This window comes from Coregonus lavaretus (genome assembly GCF_964263955.1).
Source record: "Coregonus lavaretus genome assembly, chromosome: 7".
Classification (NCBI taxonomy): domain Eukaryota; kingdom Metazoa; phylum Chordata; class Actinopteri; order Salmoniformes; family Salmonidae; genus Coregonus; species Coregonus lavaretus.
The window spans coordinates 44,495,511-44,515,460 of NC_139994.1; the positions used below are offsets into that span (position 1 = coordinate 44,495,511).

The 19,950-nt window shown below is 43.8% G+C and overlaps 1 protein-coding gene across 1 annotated transcript; it reads left to right on the forward strand.

Moving 5' to 3' along the window:
* Nucleotides 1-1,461: 1,461 nt before the first annotated feature.
* Nucleotides 1,462-9,884, forward strand: vgf (VGF nerve growth factor inducible). Its single transcript, XM_084165921.1, has 2 exons — nt 1,462-1,685; nt 4,945-9,884. Exon 2 carries the CDS (start codon nt 4,989-4,991, stop codon nt 7,173-7,175), a length of 2,187 nt encoding a protein of 728 aa, XP_084022047.1. The 5' UTR covers nt 1,462-1,685; nt 4,945-4,988; the 3' UTR covers nt 7,176-9,884.
* The last annotated feature ends 10,066 nt before the right edge of the window (nt 9,885-19,950 follow it).

Sequence of the window (19,950 nt, forward strand, 5' to 3'; positions counted from 1 at the left end):
ACAGTCTATCATTACTTTAAGACATGAAGGTCAGTCAATACGGAACATTTCAAGAACTTTGAATGTTTCTTCAAGTGCAGTCGTAAAAACCATCAAGCACTATGATGAAATTGGCTCTCATGAGGACCACCACAGGAATGGAAGACCCAGAGTTACCTCTGCTGCAGAAGATAAGTTCATTAGAGTTACCAGCCTCAGAAATTGCAGCCCAAATAAATGCTTCACAGAGTTCAAGTAACAGACACATCTCAACATCAACTGTTCAGAGGACACTGTGTGAATCAGGCCTTCATGTTCGAATTGATGCAAAGAAACCACTACTAAAGGACACCAATAATAATAAGAGACTTGCTTGGGCCAAGAAACACGAGCAATGGACATTAGACAGGTGGAAATGTGTCCTTTCGTCTGGAGTCCAAATTGGATACGCCATCCCATCGGGTTTGGGCTTAGTGGGACTATCATTTGTTTTTCAACAGGACAATGACCCAACACACCTCCAGGCTGTGTAAGGGCTATTTTACCAAGAAGGAGAGTGATGGAGTGCTGCATCAGATGACCTGGCCTCCACAATCACCCGACCTCAACCAAATTGAGATGGTTTGGGATGAGTCGGACCGCAGAGTGAAGGAAAAGCAGCCAACAAGTGCTCAGCATATGTTGGAACTCCTTCAAGACTGTTGGAAAAGCATTCCAGGTGAAGCTGGTTGAGAGAATGCCAAGAGTGTGCAAAGCTGTCATCAAGGCAAAGGGTGGCTATTTGAAGAATCTCAAATGTAAAATATATTTTGATTTTTTAACACTTTTTTTAGTTACTACATGATTCCATATCTGTTATTTCCTAGTTTTGATGTCTTCACTATTATTCTACAATGTAAAAAATAACCCTTGAATGAGTAGGTGTTTTAGTGTATATCAAGCAAGTATTTTTATATTCCACAAGTAGTATCAGATTAACTGTTTTTGTACAGATCATTATCAGACTCAAATTACAAATGCTGGTAAACACTCAAATATATTTAGTTTAAAAAAATCCCAAACCTTTACTAGTTAGCGACCAATATAGATGTCTTCAGCGCAGGCAAGAAAATAATATTGCATCCCCCCTCCTGTCGGCAGTACCCACCCCCAAACTACTTCCCGCGGCTATGAGTTCACCTATCTATTTTGCTCCCTCTTTCCCTCTGTGATGTGCTTTTCGCTGTGCCCCCTCCCTCCCTCCCTCCCTCTGGCGGGCGAAATACTATTTCATTCACTCCGCTTCCGTTCATTCATCAGGCTACTGCAGAGTGGCAGAGCCAGAACGCTCGTGGTTCATTCGAGCGAAGCGAAAATTCTTATCAATGAAAGCTTGCTTACGTCAATAGGGGAAAATTCTGACGTCGGATCACGTGGGCAGGGAGGGTGGACGTATAAAGAAGCGGTGCTGTTGGTTATAATACTCACTGAAACAGACACATAACGAATCAGGCAACAGTAGGGAAACCTAAAGGGAGAAATAACAACTAGCTACTTTATATACACGCTTCCAAACAACACCGAGCTTTATTTGTGTTAGGTAGACATTGGTGTGTTGAGTTATAGAGTAACATGTTGAATTAGAGAGAGATTTGTGGAGTGACAAGGAGGAGAAAGTACCTTTAACTACACCAGGCTGCGTTTCTGGTTTCACCACACAACACCAGGTAAGTCTTAACTACTTTAATATATCTTATTTTAAAAGTGATCAAACTGATTGATCTATGGCATGAACGATTGAAAACAAAAGCAATAGTAATGTGATTTGTTTAGTTTGTTTGTGCTTCCACCTTGCTTTTTGTTAGACAGACTGTGTAGTTGAAAGAAATAGTAACAAAAAAAAATGTAATAATAAAGAAGGAAAATATATTTAATTCGTTTACTGGAGGGGTGGTAGGGTTATGGGAAAATAATAAATAAAGAAAATATATTTAAAGAATTCTTATTATTTAAATATATATATTTTTTACAAACAATATATTTACAAAAAATATATATATGGGGGATGGAAATGATGCAGACAATTACATTGATAGAATCCACAATCTATCTGCAGTATTAAAAATGATCTACCCCCTAAATATATATATATATATTATTATTATTAAACAAAAGTGTTTTAAAAGATCAACATAAATGAATGTATTGTCAGAAAAGTTTACAACATATTTTTCTATTCTAATCTTTGTAAATTGTAAGAGATTACTAACTCTCAGTATGAATAGCCTACAAGAAAATGGGTGTGGATTATGAGAAGAAAAATTATCGAATGATAGAATAATGAGGTTGGCTAATGATTGTGGTAATCATGTTGACAATGATTACCGGAGATCATGATAATTGTCATATCATCATCATAACCATCATCATCATCATCATCATCATAGCCACGCCTCTTCCCAGTCTTTCATCATCTTTGCCATCACCATGGCTTCACCAACTGCCCAAAATAACCCCAGGAAGACCAAATAAAGACAAAGGGTGAAAAGGACACTTTAAACAGCTGCATCTGGCTGCGTCAAAGAGTGGTTTTGCATGTCAAACCAATTTTGATGCTACTTTTTTAAGAGTTAGTTGAGAATCTTACATTTATTATGTACATGTATTACTCATGTATATAAGTGCAAATTGCTCGGCTTTCTTCTATACTTTCATGCATTCTAGAGTTCCTGTGGTGATACAGTTCTTGCACTTTTAATCTTGAGGCAATAGAGAGCTTCCTCCAGGTCGTGTGGCGTTTCTACAGAGCAGATTATGGTGCGATAGGGCTTTTTAAAAGCAGATTAATAATGTGCTTTGGTGGAGAGACTGCACCCTAAGTATATTGCCCTCATGGATGGGCATTAGCCGATAGAATGATGAAAGGGAGAGACAGAGAGATGCGGTTACAGAAGCTTTTTTTTTTTTTTTGTCATTTAGCAGACGCTCTTATCCAGAGCGACTTACATGAGCAATTAGGGTTAAGTGCCTTGCTCAAGGGCACATCGACAGATTTTTCACCTAGTCGGCTCGGGGATTAGAACCAGCGACCTTTCGGTAACTGGCACAACGCTCTTAACCACTAAGCTACCTGCCGCCCCTGAGTGTGTACCACACATTAGGTACAATGTTTACCAAACATTATACAGCTAAAGAATTAAGTATGAAAAAGTGGGACCAATAAAGCCAACAAAAGAGATGCAATAATTGTAAGGTGATCTATATTGTTGCTATACAGTTGGCCTACACATAACTTGGGCATGTTAGGAAAGATCACTCTATGGGGAGAAAGTGAGACGTGTGGTGCATCATCCACACACACACACACACACACACACACATGGGTGCATCATCCAGGCCAGGTAGGTTGTTTCCTAATCTCTCACTGTGGATTACACTGACCCATCTGTGTTATGATTACCCAGGGGTCAAACCTCATTCCTGCATTCCAAATGGCACCTTATTCCTTATTAACTGTTGGCTTACTATTTTGACCAGGACCCATAGGGCTCTGGTCAAAAGTAGTGCACTATGTAGGGTAGGGAATAGCCTGCCAATTGGGATGCAGACTCAATGCGGTATTATGATCTTTTAATCTCATTATTCCATTTTCAATCTCATCTACATTCTAGAACGATATCTGCAATGAATACAGACCCGTGCCAGTGGTTAAATCCAATGGGTTTATGTTTGATATTGTTGTGGCTGTAATGAATTCTTATAAAGGAGATTATCAATTGTGATTGATTATTTCATCAATCTATTCATGCTACTTGTTGTATTTCTCAGAGAGAAAAAAAATCCCCTAAATCATTGTGCAGTTAAGCTATGTCAGTTATGGATAGTTATTATACTCTAGTGATCAATGTGAAATATGTTGTTGCCATGGCCACAGATATAGATGACCTTACAAGTAACACCTACTTCTTCTCTGTAGCACGCGCATTGGAACGCTTTCTTGTCAGTTGCCACCCGCCCTGTTGCCACGTGCCTGGCGCGCTCACATGCGAAGGGAGCATTACACGCGCAGGCAGCACCAGCTCGAGACACTGAGCCAATTAACCTTTTGTTAGATCAGTTTAGTGGAGGCTCGAGAAAATGCTAAATACTGCATGTGCCTAATCCAACGGTTTAACACGAATCGACCCACAAGAGTTTGACTTATCTTGACACCTTGCAGTAAATAGCCTACATGTAGCCTGTGGAGCAGAAAAGTTCATTTGAGGAAAATCCAGTTTGTCCAATTTGACTTTAAAGGTAATGTTGTGAAAGCAATTAATGTGAGCCTTGGAAATAGCCGAAAAGCAAGCAAGACGTTGAGAAACCATTTCAAACTGTATAGGTCTAATACTGGTCAGCCATTTTGTGTGGGTCCCAATACTCAACTGATGTTATTTGTGACCTGCACAGAGGTGCATGATCTATGTTGATTAAGGTGAATAATTATTGTATTTTGTTTATTATGTATTTTATATTTATGGGGGAAACATGGATAGGCTATTGATAGTGTGTACTGAATAAATTGCATCTGTTGTAAAAGCAACCTACTCTAGCGTTTCATCATGATTCTGAGTTGAGAATTGTTTTCACATGCAGATGAGTGATGACATGCTTATATTTTGGTTCATATCCCTCATTATTTTACCGGCTGACTCATTAATTAATTCCATTAATTCATTTCACTTTAATAATGCTGTGAGCTAATGGTTTTCTTGGCAGTGACACCACATACTTTAACTGAACTGTATATGCAGTATAGGCTCATTAAACCATGAAACAATTTGTACCATCCTGTAAAACTTTTCACTATAGGTATATATAAAAAAAGTTTTATATTGTATAGGGGCAGGGGGTTCCATTGAATTACAATTATATATGGGTTCACCCCTTTTTATTATCCTATCTAACATAAATCTATATTTTCTCTGTCTGTCTCGCTCTCTCCAGGCGCATCACTTTCCCTCGCCCCCTCTTGTCTGTTCTGTGTGGTCATGACGCGGTCCCACTTCGCCACAAGTGCCCTTATCCTACTGGTCGTCCTGTTTGGACTCACCCTAACCCTCCCACTCACTGCCTCCGTGGCGACCGAGACACACAGCCCCAGCGACAGCCATGCTCCTCCCCCTCTTGGGCTTAGGCTACCCGAGGGAGAGAATGAAGCGAGGAAGGGCGGACTTCCACAGAGAGAGAGGGCAGAGGAGGAGGAGGAAGAGGAGGATGAGCTTTTTGGAGACATGGACCCCAAAACGTTAGCAGCCGTTCTGCTGGAGGCGATGAATAAGCCGTACGGGGAGAGGAGGAACGGCGGTGTGGAGGATAGGAGGAAGGAAAAGGAGAGAGGAGAGGAGGAAAATGAGGGAGAGAGGCAGGAGGAGGAGAAGGAGAAGGGAGAGGAGGTGAGAGCTGTATTGGATGAGGGAGCAGACCGAAACAGGGACGGTCGCGAGGAGCTTGAGCTGGTTATGGCGGCCGCTGAGGCGCAGGGCAAGGAGGAACGAGAGAGGGATGAGGAGGAGGAGAGGAAGAGAGTGCAGGAGGAGGAGGAAAGACTAACAGAAAAAGTGACTAGCCGCACCACCAGCCAGACAATTCCTGTAAAGGAGGAACAACCTCCGGCAGAAGGAGAAAGAGGGGAGGAGGTGGGAGTGCAGGAAGTGGGGGCCAGAGAGGATGCGCAGCAGGGACCTCCCACCTCACAGGAGACCCAGCAAGAGGAGCAGCTAAGTCCAGAGGAAGTGCAGAACCTCCAGAGCATGTTGGAGGAACTACAGAACTACAACACAGCTAACAAGAGAGAGAGGGAGTCCCAGGCCCAGGAGCAGAGAGGGAGGGAGAGCAGGGGCTACAGCCAAGACGACACAGACCAAGCCCTGATCCACAACCAGATAAAACCCAAAGCTAAAGGATACCCCCGAGCCATGTCGAAGAAGCTCAAATGGCAAGAGGAGATGCAGAAAGCCCTGAACATGCCCACTTATAGAGGAGGCAACTTCATGGACGACTTTGACAATAATCTGGCTCGCCCGGCGGCTGAGGAGGAGGATGATGATGATGATGATGAGGAAATGCTGAGCCCCGAGGAGGAAGAGAGGAGGGCTAAGGAGGAGCAGGAGGAGGTCAGGAGGCAGGCGGCCGAGGCGCAGAGGGCCAAAGCCGAGGAGGAGAAGTTGGCGGACATCGCCTCGGACATGCTCCTGCAGTACATGGTCAAACAGGACAAAGGAAAGTACCAGAACAAGAAGACCCTGCTGTCCAACGCAGCAGAGGACAAGCGCTCTGACGAGGAGGTCAGCGAGGATGATGATATTGATGCTCAGACCATCGATAAGCTCATCGAGATGTCCAGTAAGCTCCACCTCCCCGCGGACGATGTCGTTGACATCATCAGCGACGTCGAGAAGAAGAAGAAGAAAGACGCTCCCGAGACATTACCCTGGCAACGACCCCTGCAAAGACCCCTGGTTTACCCGGCAGCCAAAGCCATTGATGCCCAGCCTTCACCCCCCCGCTACCCCACCCTGAAGCAGCCTCTCCCAGCCATCAACCCCCTCAAGGCCTGGTTCAAGGACAAATCCTCCATCAAACCCTCAAACCAAGACCAAAACCTCTGGATCAAACCTCAACAGAAGTCCTTTAGGACTTCCTCCAACTACCCTACCTATCCCTTCTACCAACAGAAGCCCTATCGAGGCTACTACCCAATTTACTTCCCCCCTCCCAAGCCCAAGCCCCGCTACTACGCCAAGCCATCCTTCACGCTCAACGACCTCTTGTCGAATTCTCTGGACTACGACTTTGACTTCCCCCCCAAGAGGAGGTACCGTCCCTGGGTACAGCCACGCCCGAGGAAGCCCCCTGCGGCACTCCGGCGGAACCTCTACTACCCAAATTACTCCAACTACCCCAACTACCTCCTCCCCCCACACCCCAGGACATACAACCCCCTACCCGTCCCCATGCCTAAACCTCGCTCGTCCCCATCCAGGGGTCAGGTTCAGCCTCGCCATCGGCATGGTTACTATTACCAAGCACCCTCAGCTCCTTTGGTGACCCGGGACCAAGATTACTATGGGATGCAGGGGATAGGGATGGGGCCGCAGCAGCAAGATAGCGACGAAGACCTGGAGAACTACATTCAACAGGTCTTTATGAAACCCAGGCCTAGGATGTTTCAGTAAAAGGAGAGGAAAGAGAGAGAGGGGGCGGGAAGGAGGGAGGGGAAAAAGGGAGGAAGAGGGAACAATGGAAGAAGAAAAAAATTCACAGCTTACTTTTGATTTTGTTTTTTCGGGTTTTGTCTTTGTCTGTCTCTTTAAAATGTACAGTTCGATTTTTGTCAAGGAAAGAGCAACACAAAAATGACATTTAGCTTTTTTTGAATAGAGTAAAAACAAACTTGCAGATAGAAAAGAGAGGGAGGTCAGGAGGACACACATCCATTCATTCCTCCTGCCCTTTGGAAGATGAAACTGAAGCTGTTGTCCAAAATGACTGAAAGAGGGGCACAAAACCAACCACATACAGAACTATAGACTCATCACATCATCCTGGATTTCTGGAAAATATGAGGGAGCATCGGCATCATTCAGAAGACATTAAACATAGAGGGGGAATCGCAAATGGCACCCTATTCCCTATGTAGTGCGATACTTTTGACCAGGGTCCATAGGGCTCTGGTCCAAAGTAGTGCACTTTATATACGGGATAGGGTGCCATTTGGGACGCAGCCTGACTATCATGTTGCCTGTAATCCAAAACTCATACAAGAGACTTATAGTTGTTAACGAATACACAGATGTCAATGTTTGGAACCAAAATGCGCAGTCAAGCGCATTTTATATTCCAAAAGACTAGCCATTGTATTGGAGAAGAGGCCCCAATGGATATAAAGCCTTACCAATATGTATCTGTTATGTTTTATTATTATCAGTGTTTACATTGTTACCATTTCAGTTATGTCATTGGTTGTTTGTAGAAAATGAAGTGTGCAAAAAAGATATATTTGGACGTTTTTCAAGAACTCACAGATGCAAACAGTTATTGTCAAGGACAGAGAAAAAGTAATTGTTATTGCATTGATACCCTTGATGATAAGGTGGCATACTGTACACAAATGCAGTCCAGGACTGTCACTATTTATTTACCAAATATATTGTTTTGTTTTTTACCTTTGAGTGTTACTTGTCTGTTTTAATCACTTCTGTTTTGTTATTTCCTTTTGTATTTTTTACATAATGTTTGATTTTTATGTCAATTATCCGTCTGCACACTTTGATTACTTTATTAATATATTATTTTATTTATTTTATATACTTGTAATGTACTTGTTTTTTTCTACAAAGCAGTGTTAAGATTTACACATTCATACATTCCAAATATTTGTAAGACAAAGTGATTTTAAAGAAAATAAGCTGAAAATACTGTAATACAGTTAAATTGCCTTATTATGATTTCCCCCTCATCTTGCTAAGAAGGCTGTTGTTTTTGTAAAGGGGGTAGAATTGAGTTAAGCCCTTGTAGAGAAATGGGATCGTGATCACAATTCCATTCGATCTCAAGTCGATTCAGAGGATGAAATTGAAAATTCGATTCACAAATAGAAAAATGTTATGGGTATTTTTCAATGAAACTGACTTGAGTTGGAATGGAATCGTCTCTCACGTACGATGAACGAGTGATATGAAATGAGTACAGGGAAAAGAAACTGAAAAGGGTCAAGGATTTTCACTCTGTGCTACTGTAGAGAAACCAATGTCTCTGTTTATGCCTTTAGAGGCTGGAAAAGACTGGGATTCAGAATCTCACCGGAAAAAAATAATGTATTTTGTGTTATTGGAAATCAATATCTAATCACCTCAAAATCCTTACTCGTTCAATATTTCCTTGTAAACGAAACCCCAACAAAAATAGAATTTTGTCACCCTCATGTCTTTTAAATAACCATTTGGTAATCCCTATGGGCGCTGGTCAAAAGTAGTGCACTATATAGGGAAATGGGTGCCATTTGGGATGCAACCATTGGCTTGGCTAGCATCAAAGCTCAATCAAACACAGTAGAGACAATCTCAAATTGAAACCATTTTCAATGTGACTGACGCCACAGACACTAGTGAAAAATCCATTATTTTAGAGAAGCGATGAGGGGAGAAACGCTGGAAAAACATTTGGAGTGGTGTTTGATTTGATGTGTGTTCTGCTTGACTGAGATTTAGACTTAGACCATAGGGCTCTGGTCAAAAGGAGCGCACTATATCGGGAATAGGTGCCATTTGGGACATACCTTAAGGACTTTTTCAGTTCACTGGACTGAACTCATTGCATTTGGCATTTGAGTGGGTCCACTTGGTACTAGAAACACTGATCGAAGGGGACAGAATTGGCCTCACAAACCTCATAAGATATCTGCTGTAGGAGAGGGAGATTATTTGGAAGGCCATGAAAGTGGGGAGGGTATACCTAAACATCACTTCCACTTTGAAACAGATTATTTTGTTTAGTTTCTTTTACAAAAAGAGAGGGAGGGAAAGAGAAAGTGACGGGGATGAAAGAGAAAGAAAGACAGACAGAAGACAGTGTCTGCTGCACGTTTCTGTGTACCTGCATCTAAAATGTGTTGCTTCTTTTTGATGAACTTAACGAGCATTAAAAAAAAGTATAAAAAAAATCTAAAAGGATAACTAAAAGATGACTTTATAGACGTACGACGTACCAGAAAAAAACCTGTTGAAGTATTGTACGAGGATGTTGTTCTGCTCTATGTGCTCTATTTCTAGATGTACCTATGTCGTAATAAACATGCGTATTGCTGATTGTAAATAACCGCATGTATCCATGATGACTAGTTTTGCTACACAGAGAGAAATAAATAAAATCAACTATTTTTTATAATGAAAGTGAAATGCCTTTTTTTTTTTTACAACTCCTTTTTTGTAGATAGAACATTGTTGTGAAGTTCTATTGGCTCCTGGCTTTGACTCCTTTTCCCACCTATCGCAAGCAGCAACAGTGGGACAAACCATTATGAAAACAACACACTATGCTTGATAACTTCAATACTGTATCCACCAATAGGTATCGGTCAGAGCCATATACAGTATTTAGACTTCTTCAGTATGACTCAATGAAAACTAACGTTCGAGTCATGCTTCATGATTAATTCTGTCTCTGATACAACAAGGGTAGCAAAAATTCCGGTAACTTTCCACAAATTCCCAGGTTTTCCAGAAACCCTGGTTGGAGGATTAGGGATTTCTTGCTTAATCCCTTCTGATTCCGGCAATCTTCCAACAGGGATTTCTGAAACATTTTGGGAAAGTTTTGGGGAAAGTTACCAGAATTGTGCAACCGTAGATAAAACTGATACTGCTACTTGCTACTGCTACAATTTACTCCTTTATAATAAAGTGATTAGCGTACAACCTGCATGAGACTTACAGCCAATCAATGTCAACACACCACCTATTGTCCCCCACAATTAAATCAGATGGGGACTATGGATCTGTCTCCGTCCGTTCGTACGTACGTACTTTAGTCACAAGCGATATTTCAGACACCACTTGGGTGAATGATGCATCTTGCAATAAAGTTCAGGCATTTACAAAATTACACTGATTGGCCCAAGGGGGGCGCTATATTAATCAACTGAAATCCAAACTTTGAACAAGTATATCTCTTGTCCCATTTGACTACAGTCATGACATTTTGTACATCTGAAATGATTGACACCCTTGATAAAGATGAGCAAAAATTACTGTGTCAAATAACTCAAGTACTGAGCTACACTGAGTATATCAAACATTAGGAACACCTTCCTAATATTGAGTTGCAATATTAGAACAGCCTCAATTAATTCTGGGCATGGACTCTACAAGGTGTCGAAAGCAGTCCTCAGGTATACTGGCCCATGTTGATGCTTCCCAAGTTGGCTGGAATGTCCTTTGGGTGGTGGACCATTCTTGATACACACAGGAAACTGTTGAGCATGAAAAACCCAGCAGCATTGCAGTTCTTGACACAAACCGGTGCGCCTGGCACTTACTACCATACCCCTTTCAAAAGGCACTTACATTTTTTGTCTTGCCCATTCAACCTCTGAATGGCCCACATACACAATGCATGTCTCAATTGTCTCAAGGCTTAAAAATACTTATTTAACCTGTCTCCTCCCCTTCATCTACACTGATTGAAGTGGATTTAAAAAGTGACATCAATAAGGGATCATAGCTTTCACCTGGTCAGTCTATTTCATGGAAAGAGCACGTGTTCTTAATGCAATTTTTTGGGGGGAAATTATATCATTTTATACTAATAAAATTGCTCAGAGAAATAGATTCAGTTTAACAAGTCTCAAAAAGGTAGGGGTCAAAATGATTGACACCCCTGTTTTCAATACATTTCAATACCTCACCTTGCGAGGATAACGACACTGAGCCTTTTCTAAAATGTTTTATGTTGGAGAACACATTGGGAGGGATCTTAGACCATTCCTCCATACAGAATCCTTCCAGATCCTTGATATCCTTTGTCTACGCTTATGGACTCCCTTCTTCAATTCAAACCACGTTGCCTTGTTAATTCTGTACTGACTGGAGGGAGGAGGAAGGGATGGAAGGAGAGGGGGATGAGAGAGGGAAGAGGTGGAATGGAGCAGAAGAGGGTAAGTGGGGATGTGAGGGATGAGGGGTTGTGAGGGAGTAGGAAAGAAGAGGGGGGTGAGAGAGGAAGCGGAAGAGGGATACAGGGAGGAAGAGGGGTTGTGTTGCTACGATAAAACATGCACCTAAGGGGAGAGGAGGAAGGGGAAGAAAGCAGAGGAGGGAAGGAAGGGGTAAGAGAGGAGAAGAAGGGTTGGGGTGTGTGTGTTTAGGGAGTTGTTTGAGGTTAAATCCATCCATTCACCCCATGTATCCAGCAAAGGAACAGGAGGAGAAGAGAGGGAAGGAAGGGAGAGAAGTAAGAGGGGGAATGAGGGAAGAGAGGAACGAAAGTCATGTCAGACTATATGTACCGACAAAGCCCCATTGTGCCGCTGTGTCAGGAACCTACCACTGTTACTGGGGAGAATCAAACATGCATCACTGTCACGCTGAGATCCAGAGCACAAGGGGTCGGCCAGAAGCTTTGATCTCAGTGAGGAGTGCCTGTTTCCCCCTTGTCGAACAGGTGGTCTGCACCCTCTGGAGCCCACTGGAGATGATAGAGATCTGATGGAGACTCACACTGTCAAAGGTTATTCAATCATATGGCTAGGGAAGCATGGGGTAAATTGTTGTGTGAGTGAGTGAGTGAGTGAGTGAGTGAGTGAGTGAGTGAGAGAGAGAGAGAGAGAGAGAGAGAGAGAGAGAGAGAGAGAGAGAGAGAGAGAGAGAGAGAGAGAGAGAGAGAGAGAGAGAGAGAGAGAGAGAGAGAGAGAGAGAGAGAGAGAGAGAGAGAGAGAGAGAGAGAGAGAGAGAGAGAGAGAGAGAGAGAGAGAGAGAGAGAGAGAGAGAGAGAGAGAGAGAAGAGAAAGAGAAAGAGAAAGAGAGAGAGAGAGAGAGAGAGAGAGAGAGAGAGAGAGAGAGAGAGAGAATAATAATGAAGTAGCTAACTAACATAAATGATTGTATCAGAAACACCCAAAAGGAACTGTATAAATATGGACTAAATAAAGAGATAGTTACAAAGAAATGAGAGGAAGAGAGGATAGATGGAGGGAGGTTGGTGAGGGGGGGTGGGGGAGAGGATAGATGGAGGGAGGTTGGTGAGGGGGGGTGGAGGAGAGGAGGGATGGAGGGAAGGAGGGATGAGAGGAGGAGTGAAGGGAGGGATGAGATATGAAGAAAAGAGGAGAGGAGAGAGGGAAGAAAGATGGAGGGAGGCATGGGATAAGGAGAGAAGAGGACAAGAAAGGAGAAGAGGAGAGGAAGGGATGAGATAAGTAGAGGAGAGGTTGATGAGTGCAGCTCAGCCAGCCCACGGAGGGGTAGCAGCAGTGATTCATTGGTCATGTGACTCCCCTCCTCCCTCCCTCTCCTTTCCATCCCTCCCTCCTCCCCTCCGCTGGGTGAGTCATCCTTGGCTCCACCATCTCCATGCAGAGCCACTGCAGAACCCCTAGGCAGCCAGCCCAGCCTCCTCACGCACAGACACACACAATCAAGCACACACTCTTGCGCGCACACACACAAAGAAGCAAAGAAGTGCACACACTACGCGCACAGTCAGGCACACACACACTCAGGACCTACTGCAGAGAGGGCCTACTACACACTCATGCACATACTGTCAACATATGCAGAGATAGATGTACAGGTAACTGCCAAAATAAAGGCAACACCAACATAAAGTGTCTCAATAGGGTGTTGGGCCGCCACGAGCCAAAACAGCTTCAATGCACCTTCTACAAGTGTCTGGAACTCTTAGAGGTATGCGACACCATTCTTCCAAAATAAACTCCATAATTTGGTGTTTTGTTGATGGTGGTGGTAAATGCTGTCTCAGGTGCCGCTCCAGAACACTCCCATAAGTGTTGAATTGGGTTGAGATCTGGTGACTGAGGCAGCCATGGCATATGGTGTACATTGTTTTCATGCTTATCAAACCATTCAGTGACCACTCATATTATGTGGATGCAAGCATTGTCATCCTATGGGGGCATAGCCATAGTAGCCAAAATAATGGCCTGTTCAGCATTTTTATGACCCCAAGCATGATGGGATGTTAATTTCTTAATTAACTCAGGAACCACACCTGTGTGGAAGCACCTGCTTTCAATATAATTTGTAGCCCTCATGTTTCCATTATTTTGGCAGTTACCTGTATAAACGTATACATTCACTTAAACACCCACAGTTACTGCATCACCTCTGTCAAATCAACTCACATCATGTTTGTAGCCTATGCACACAGACAACCAGCCATAACCATACACACACACACACACACACACACACACACACACACACACACACACACACACACACACACACACACACACACACACACACACACACACACACACACACACACACACAGAGAGAGAGAGAGAGAGAGATAACCAGCCATTGCCAGGCCATATCAGGAAATTGAATACACACCCACATAATCAAAAACAGACCCCTCTCCCTGTTTCTTTCTCTTTCAGTCCCTATCTCTCTCTCACAGACACACACACACACACACACACAAACACACTGTGTGTACCTACGACCTGTATCATTATTTGTGATATGTTCCCAGTAATTTTCCATCTATGTACTGACAACGTATTGATGCTATGTGCATCCCAAATGGCACCCTACTCCCTATATAGTGCACTACTTTTGACCAGGGCCAATAGGTAAAAGTAGTGCAGTATGTAGGGAATAGGGTGCCATTTGTGAAGCAGACAGATGGAAAACATAATGGGGAGCAGCATTCTAACATTCTAAGTGCACTTTATTTCACAGTATCAAACATTATTGATCGTGGCTGATGCTTGACCCCAAAAAAACAATATCACTAGAAAGAGAGATATGGCAAACAACGGTAAACAGATGCACATGCAAGCACACACACATTTATGCGGGTACGCACGCACATGCCCACGCCCACACACACACACACACACACACATTAGGGCCCCATACCGTCAACAAATATAGTAGCATTCTCAGAAAAGGTATGGGCCAATCACTGCAATTTACAAGGCAAGGATGAAAGGAGGGAGGGACAGAAGTGGAGAAAGAGAAGGTGTGGGTGGGACTGTTGTTCTTTCATAACAGCAAGAACAACAGTCTGTTTGTGGGCCTAGTTTTGGAACGCAATATGGCAATCACATCATTGTACTGTGTGTGTGTGTGAGTGTATTGAACTGTATTTCCATTGCCTCCTCTCTTACTAAGCCACCCACACCTTTGGAAAGGTCGCTCTCACACGCACACACACTCTCTCCTCCCTCTCCTTCTCTCCTCCCTCTCTTTCTCTCTCCTTCTCTCTCCCTCCCTCTCCTACCTCTCCTCCCTCTCCTCTCTCTCCTCCCTCTCCTTCTCTCCTCCCTCTCCTTCTCTCCTCCCTCTCCTCCATCTCCTTCTCTCTCCTTCTCTCTCCCTCCCTCTCCTCTCTCTCCTCCCTCTCCTTCTCTCTCCTTCTCTCTCCTCTCTCCCTCTCCTCTCTCTCCTCCCTCTCCTCTCTCTCCTCCCTCTCCTTCTCTCTCCTTCTCTCTCCCTCCCTCTCCTCTCTCCTTCTCTCTCCATCTCCTCTCTCTCCTCCCTCTCCTCTCTCTCCTCCCTCTCATTCTTTCCTCCCTCTTTCTCTCTCCTTCTCTCTCCCTCCCTCTCCTCTCTCTCCTCCCTCTCCTTCTCTCCTTCTCTCTCCCTCCCTCTCCTCTCTCTCCTCCCTCTCCTCTCTCTCCTCCCTCTCCTTCTCTCCTCCCTCTCCTTCTCTCTCCTCTCTCTCCTCCCTCTCCTTCTCTCTCCTCCCTCTCCTTCTCTCTCCCTCCCTCTCTCTCCACGCCCTTGCCAGTAAGTGTAACGTGGGCTTGCTGAAACAACACAGCATTAAAGATGCATGATGCAGAGGGTTAGAGAGAAGTCTCTGGCAGTAGGAGGGGACAGGCAAGGGACTGGCATAAAGCTTTTAAGGTATATCTTGTGTTTTAGGAAGTGTGCATCTAGTATGCAAGGGAAGTGTGTTCATTTAAGTATGCTTGAAAGACCAAAGTTGATATCTACAGTGGATGTTGTGAGGGAGCCGGATAGGCCATGTGAGAGGAGGAGGGTTCTGCAGAGCATACTGTTGGCATAAACCATGGCCATGTTCAAGTTGCCAAACGTTGCAGATAGAAATGCCATGAATAGAGCCATCATGATTCCTTGTTTTACATGTCAGAGAGGCATGTTTGTTGTACAATACATATTTGTATCTGAAAGTTCCAAAACGTTGTGTCCTGCTGAACGCGCCCCATATCTCCATACGCTAGCTTGGCGGTGGCCAGGGCTACTGCTGTATCCCAATGGGAGCTCTGGACTGGCCAACATGGCGCCCGCCCTGAATGCCCAAATCATCCCACCTACCTTGTGCAGATCTGAAAACAATGAATAGTTTGTAGTAGATTATTCATTGCCTGAATACTCCTTCTGCATTTCCAATAGTCCTTCTCTCCACCTTGTCACTACCATTTTTCTCTGCACTTACTTACTGAGCTCTCCTCCTTTATCGCATCCCTCCATCGCTCCCTCGTTTCTCACTCTCCGCTGTATGGCAAGGCCATGCTTCACTGCAACACTGTCACAAAGGAACGGTGACTCATACACCTAAATGCTCCATCTCTCTTCTTTTCACTTTTTTTCTTTCCTTCTTTCTCTCGCTCCCCCCTCCCTCCTTCCCTATCTTACACAAACAGCTTTGGCTTAGGATTCTCTCTGAATTTCAAACAGCAGCTACATCAACAGGTATGTATTTACACCTATAGCCTGACATTTCCCACAAAAACATGCATCTACTTTTCAACACAACAAATGTCAGCAAAATATAAGGTGCAGGTTATCCATACTTAAAGGGGCAATCTGCAGTTCAAACAACAACCAAGCAGCCACCTGCCACTGTTTTGGTAAATAATTAACAATTATATTGTTTAGAAACAATTGCGTAAGAAAAGCTTATTTTGGGTTCTGATGGGGTATGACAGTTGAACTAAGCTTATGAGGCATTTATAAGTTATATTCTTATAAAATCAATGGGTATACAGTACACTCACCTCCATATGTATTTGGACAGTGAAGCTAAACATTTTAATTTGGCTCTATACTCCAGCCTTTTGGATTTCAGATCAAATGTTTCCTATGAGGTGACAGTACAGAATGCCACCCTATCTTTGCAAATCTGTTTTACCATTTAGAAATTAAAGCACTTTATGTATCTTGTCCCCCCATTTGAAAAAGTCAAGTATTTGGAGTGGACAAATTCACTTATAGTGTTTTAAGTAGTCAAAAGTGTATTATTTGGTCCCATAGTCCTTGCACTCAATGACTACATCAAGGGACTACCAATAAGCTTCATAATGAAATATTGTGACTGCTGCCTCAGTTTTTATGATGGCAATTTGCATATACTCCAGAATGTTATGAAGAGTGATCAGATGAAGTGCAATTAATTGCAAAGTCCCTCTTTGCCATGAAAATGAACTTAATCCCCAAAAAACATTTCCACTACATTTCAGCCCTGCCACAAAAGGACCAGCTGACATCATGTCAGTGATTCTCTTGTTAACACAGGTGAGAGTGTTGACGAGGACAGGGCTGGAGATCACTCTGTCTTGCTGATTGAGTTAGAATTACAGACTGGAAGCTTTAAAAGGAGGGTGGTGCTTGAAATCATTGTTCTTCCTCTGTTAACCACGGTTACCTGCAAGGAAACACGTGGCGTCATCATTGCTTTGTACAATAAGGGCTTCACAGGCAAGGATATTGCTGCTAGTAAGATTGCACCTAAATCAACCATTTATCGGATCATCAAGAACTTCAAGGAGAGAGGTTCAATTGTTGTGAAGAAGGCATCAGGGCGCCCAAGAAAGTCCAGCAAGCGCCAGGACCGACTCCTAAAGTTGATTCAGCTGCGGGATCGGGGCACCACCAGTGCAGAGCTTTCTCAGGAATGGCAGCAGGCAGGTGTGAGTGCATCTGCAATACATTTGGAGGATGGCCTGGTGTCAAGAAGGGCAGCGAGGAAGCCACTTCTCTCCAGGAAAAACATCAGGGACAGACTGATATTCTGCAAAAGGTACAGGGATTGGACTGCTGAGGACTGGGGTAAAGTCATTTTCTCTGATGAATCCCCTTTCCGATTGTTTGGGGCATCCGGAAAAAAGCTTGTCCGGAGAAGACAAGGTGAGCGCTACCATCAGTCCTGTGTCATGCCAACAGTAAAGCATCCTGAGACTATTCATGTGTGGGGTTGCTTCTCAGCCAAGGGAGTGGGCTCACTCACAATTTTGCCTAAGAACACATCCATGATTAAAGAATGGTACTAACACATCCTCCGAGAGCAACTTCTCCCAACCATCCAAGAACAGCTTGGTGACGAACAATGCCTTTTCCAGCATGATGGAGCACCTTGCCATAAGGCAAAAGTGATAACTAAGTGGCTCGGGGAACAGAACATCGACAATTTGGGTCCATGGCCAGGAAACTCCCCAGACCTTAATCCCATTGATAACTTGTGGTCAATCCTCAAGAGGCGGGTGGACAAACAAAAACCCACACATTTTGACAAACTCCAAGCATTGATTATGCAAGAATGGGCTGCCATCAGTCAGGATGTGGCCCAGAGGTTAATTGACAGCATGCCAGGGCGGATTGCAGAGGTCTTGAAAAAGAAGAGTCAACACTGCAAATATTGACTCTTTGCATAAACTTAATGTAATTGTCAATAAAAGCCTTTGACACTTATGGAATGCTTGTAATTATACTTCAGTATACCATAGTAACATCTGACAAAAATATCTAAAAACACTGAAGCAGAAAACTTTGTGAAGACCAATACTTGTGTCATTCTCAAATCTTTTGACCACGACTGTATATAATTCATTTAAAAGTCCAAAAATGGATGTACCAATCACAGATTGCCTCTTTAATGCAACAAACCTACGTAAAGAAAAGACAACACACAACCTTATCTCTCACAAACAGCTTCCTATACAGAGGCTTTGGATTCTCTCTGAATTAAAAACAGTAGCTACATCAACTGGTAGCTGTGCATTACACTACATGACCAAAAGTATGTGGACACCTTCTCGTCAAACATCTCATTACAAAATCATGGGCATTAATATAGAGTTGGTCCCCCCTTTGCTGCTATAACAGCCTCTACTCTACTGGGAGGCTTTCCACTAGATGTTGGAACATCGCTGCTTCCATTCAGCCACAAGAGCATTAGTGAGGTCGGACACTGATGTTGGGCGATTGGGCCAGGCTCGCAGTCGTCATTCCAATTCATCTCAGATATGTTTGGTTGAAGTCAGGGATCTGTGCAGGCCAGTCAAGTTCTTCCACACCGATCTCGACAAACCATTTCTGTATGGACCTCGCTTTGTGCATGGGGGCATTGTCATGCTGAAACAGGAAAGGGCCTTCCCGAAACTGTTGCCACAAAGTTGGAAGCATGTCATTGTATGCTGTAGTGTTTAGATTTCCCTTCACTGGAACTAAGAGGCCTAGCCCGAACCATGAAAAACAGCCCCAGACCATTATTCCTCTTCCACCAAACTTTACAGTTGGCACTATGCATATGGGCAAGTAGCGTTCTCCTGGCATTCGCCAAACCCAGATTAGTCCGTAAGTCTGTCAGATGGTGAGGCATGATTCATCACTCCAGAGAATGCATTTCCACTGCTCCAGAGTCCAAAGGCAGCGAGCTTTACACCACTCCAGCCGACGCTTGGCATTGTGCATGGTGATCTTAGGGTTGTGTGCGGCTGTTCGGCCATGGAAGCCCATTTCATGAAGCTCTCGACGAACAGTTCTTGTGCTGATGTTGCTTCCAAAGGCAATTTGGAACTCGGTAGTGAGTGTTGCAACCGAGGACAGACGATTTTGAAGCGATACACGTTTCCACTTCACAACAACAGCACTTGCAGTTGACTGGAGTAGATCTAGCAGGGCAGAAATTTGACGAACTGACTTGTTGGAAAGGTGGCATCCTATGATAGGGCCACGTTGAAAGTCACTGAACTCTTCAGTAAGAACATTCTACTGTGTCACGCCCTGGCTCTGGGGACACTGTTATGTTGAGCCAGGGTGTGTAGATTTCTGTGTTGTAGTTCTAGGTGTTTCATTTCTATGTTGGCCAGTGTGGTTCTCAATCAGAGGCAACGAGTGTCAGCTGTGGCTGGTTGTCTCTGATTGGGAACCACATTTATACAGGCTGTTTTCCCACAGTAGTTGTGGGATCTTGTTCTAGTTGGTTTGTGTTAGACTGTGGACTGTCACGTTATCGTTT

Coding starts and splice junctions, on each gene's coding strand:
- vgf (XM_084165921.1), top strand. CDS start 4,989: ATGACGCGGTCCCACTTCGCCACAAGTGCCCTTATCCTACTGGTCGTC.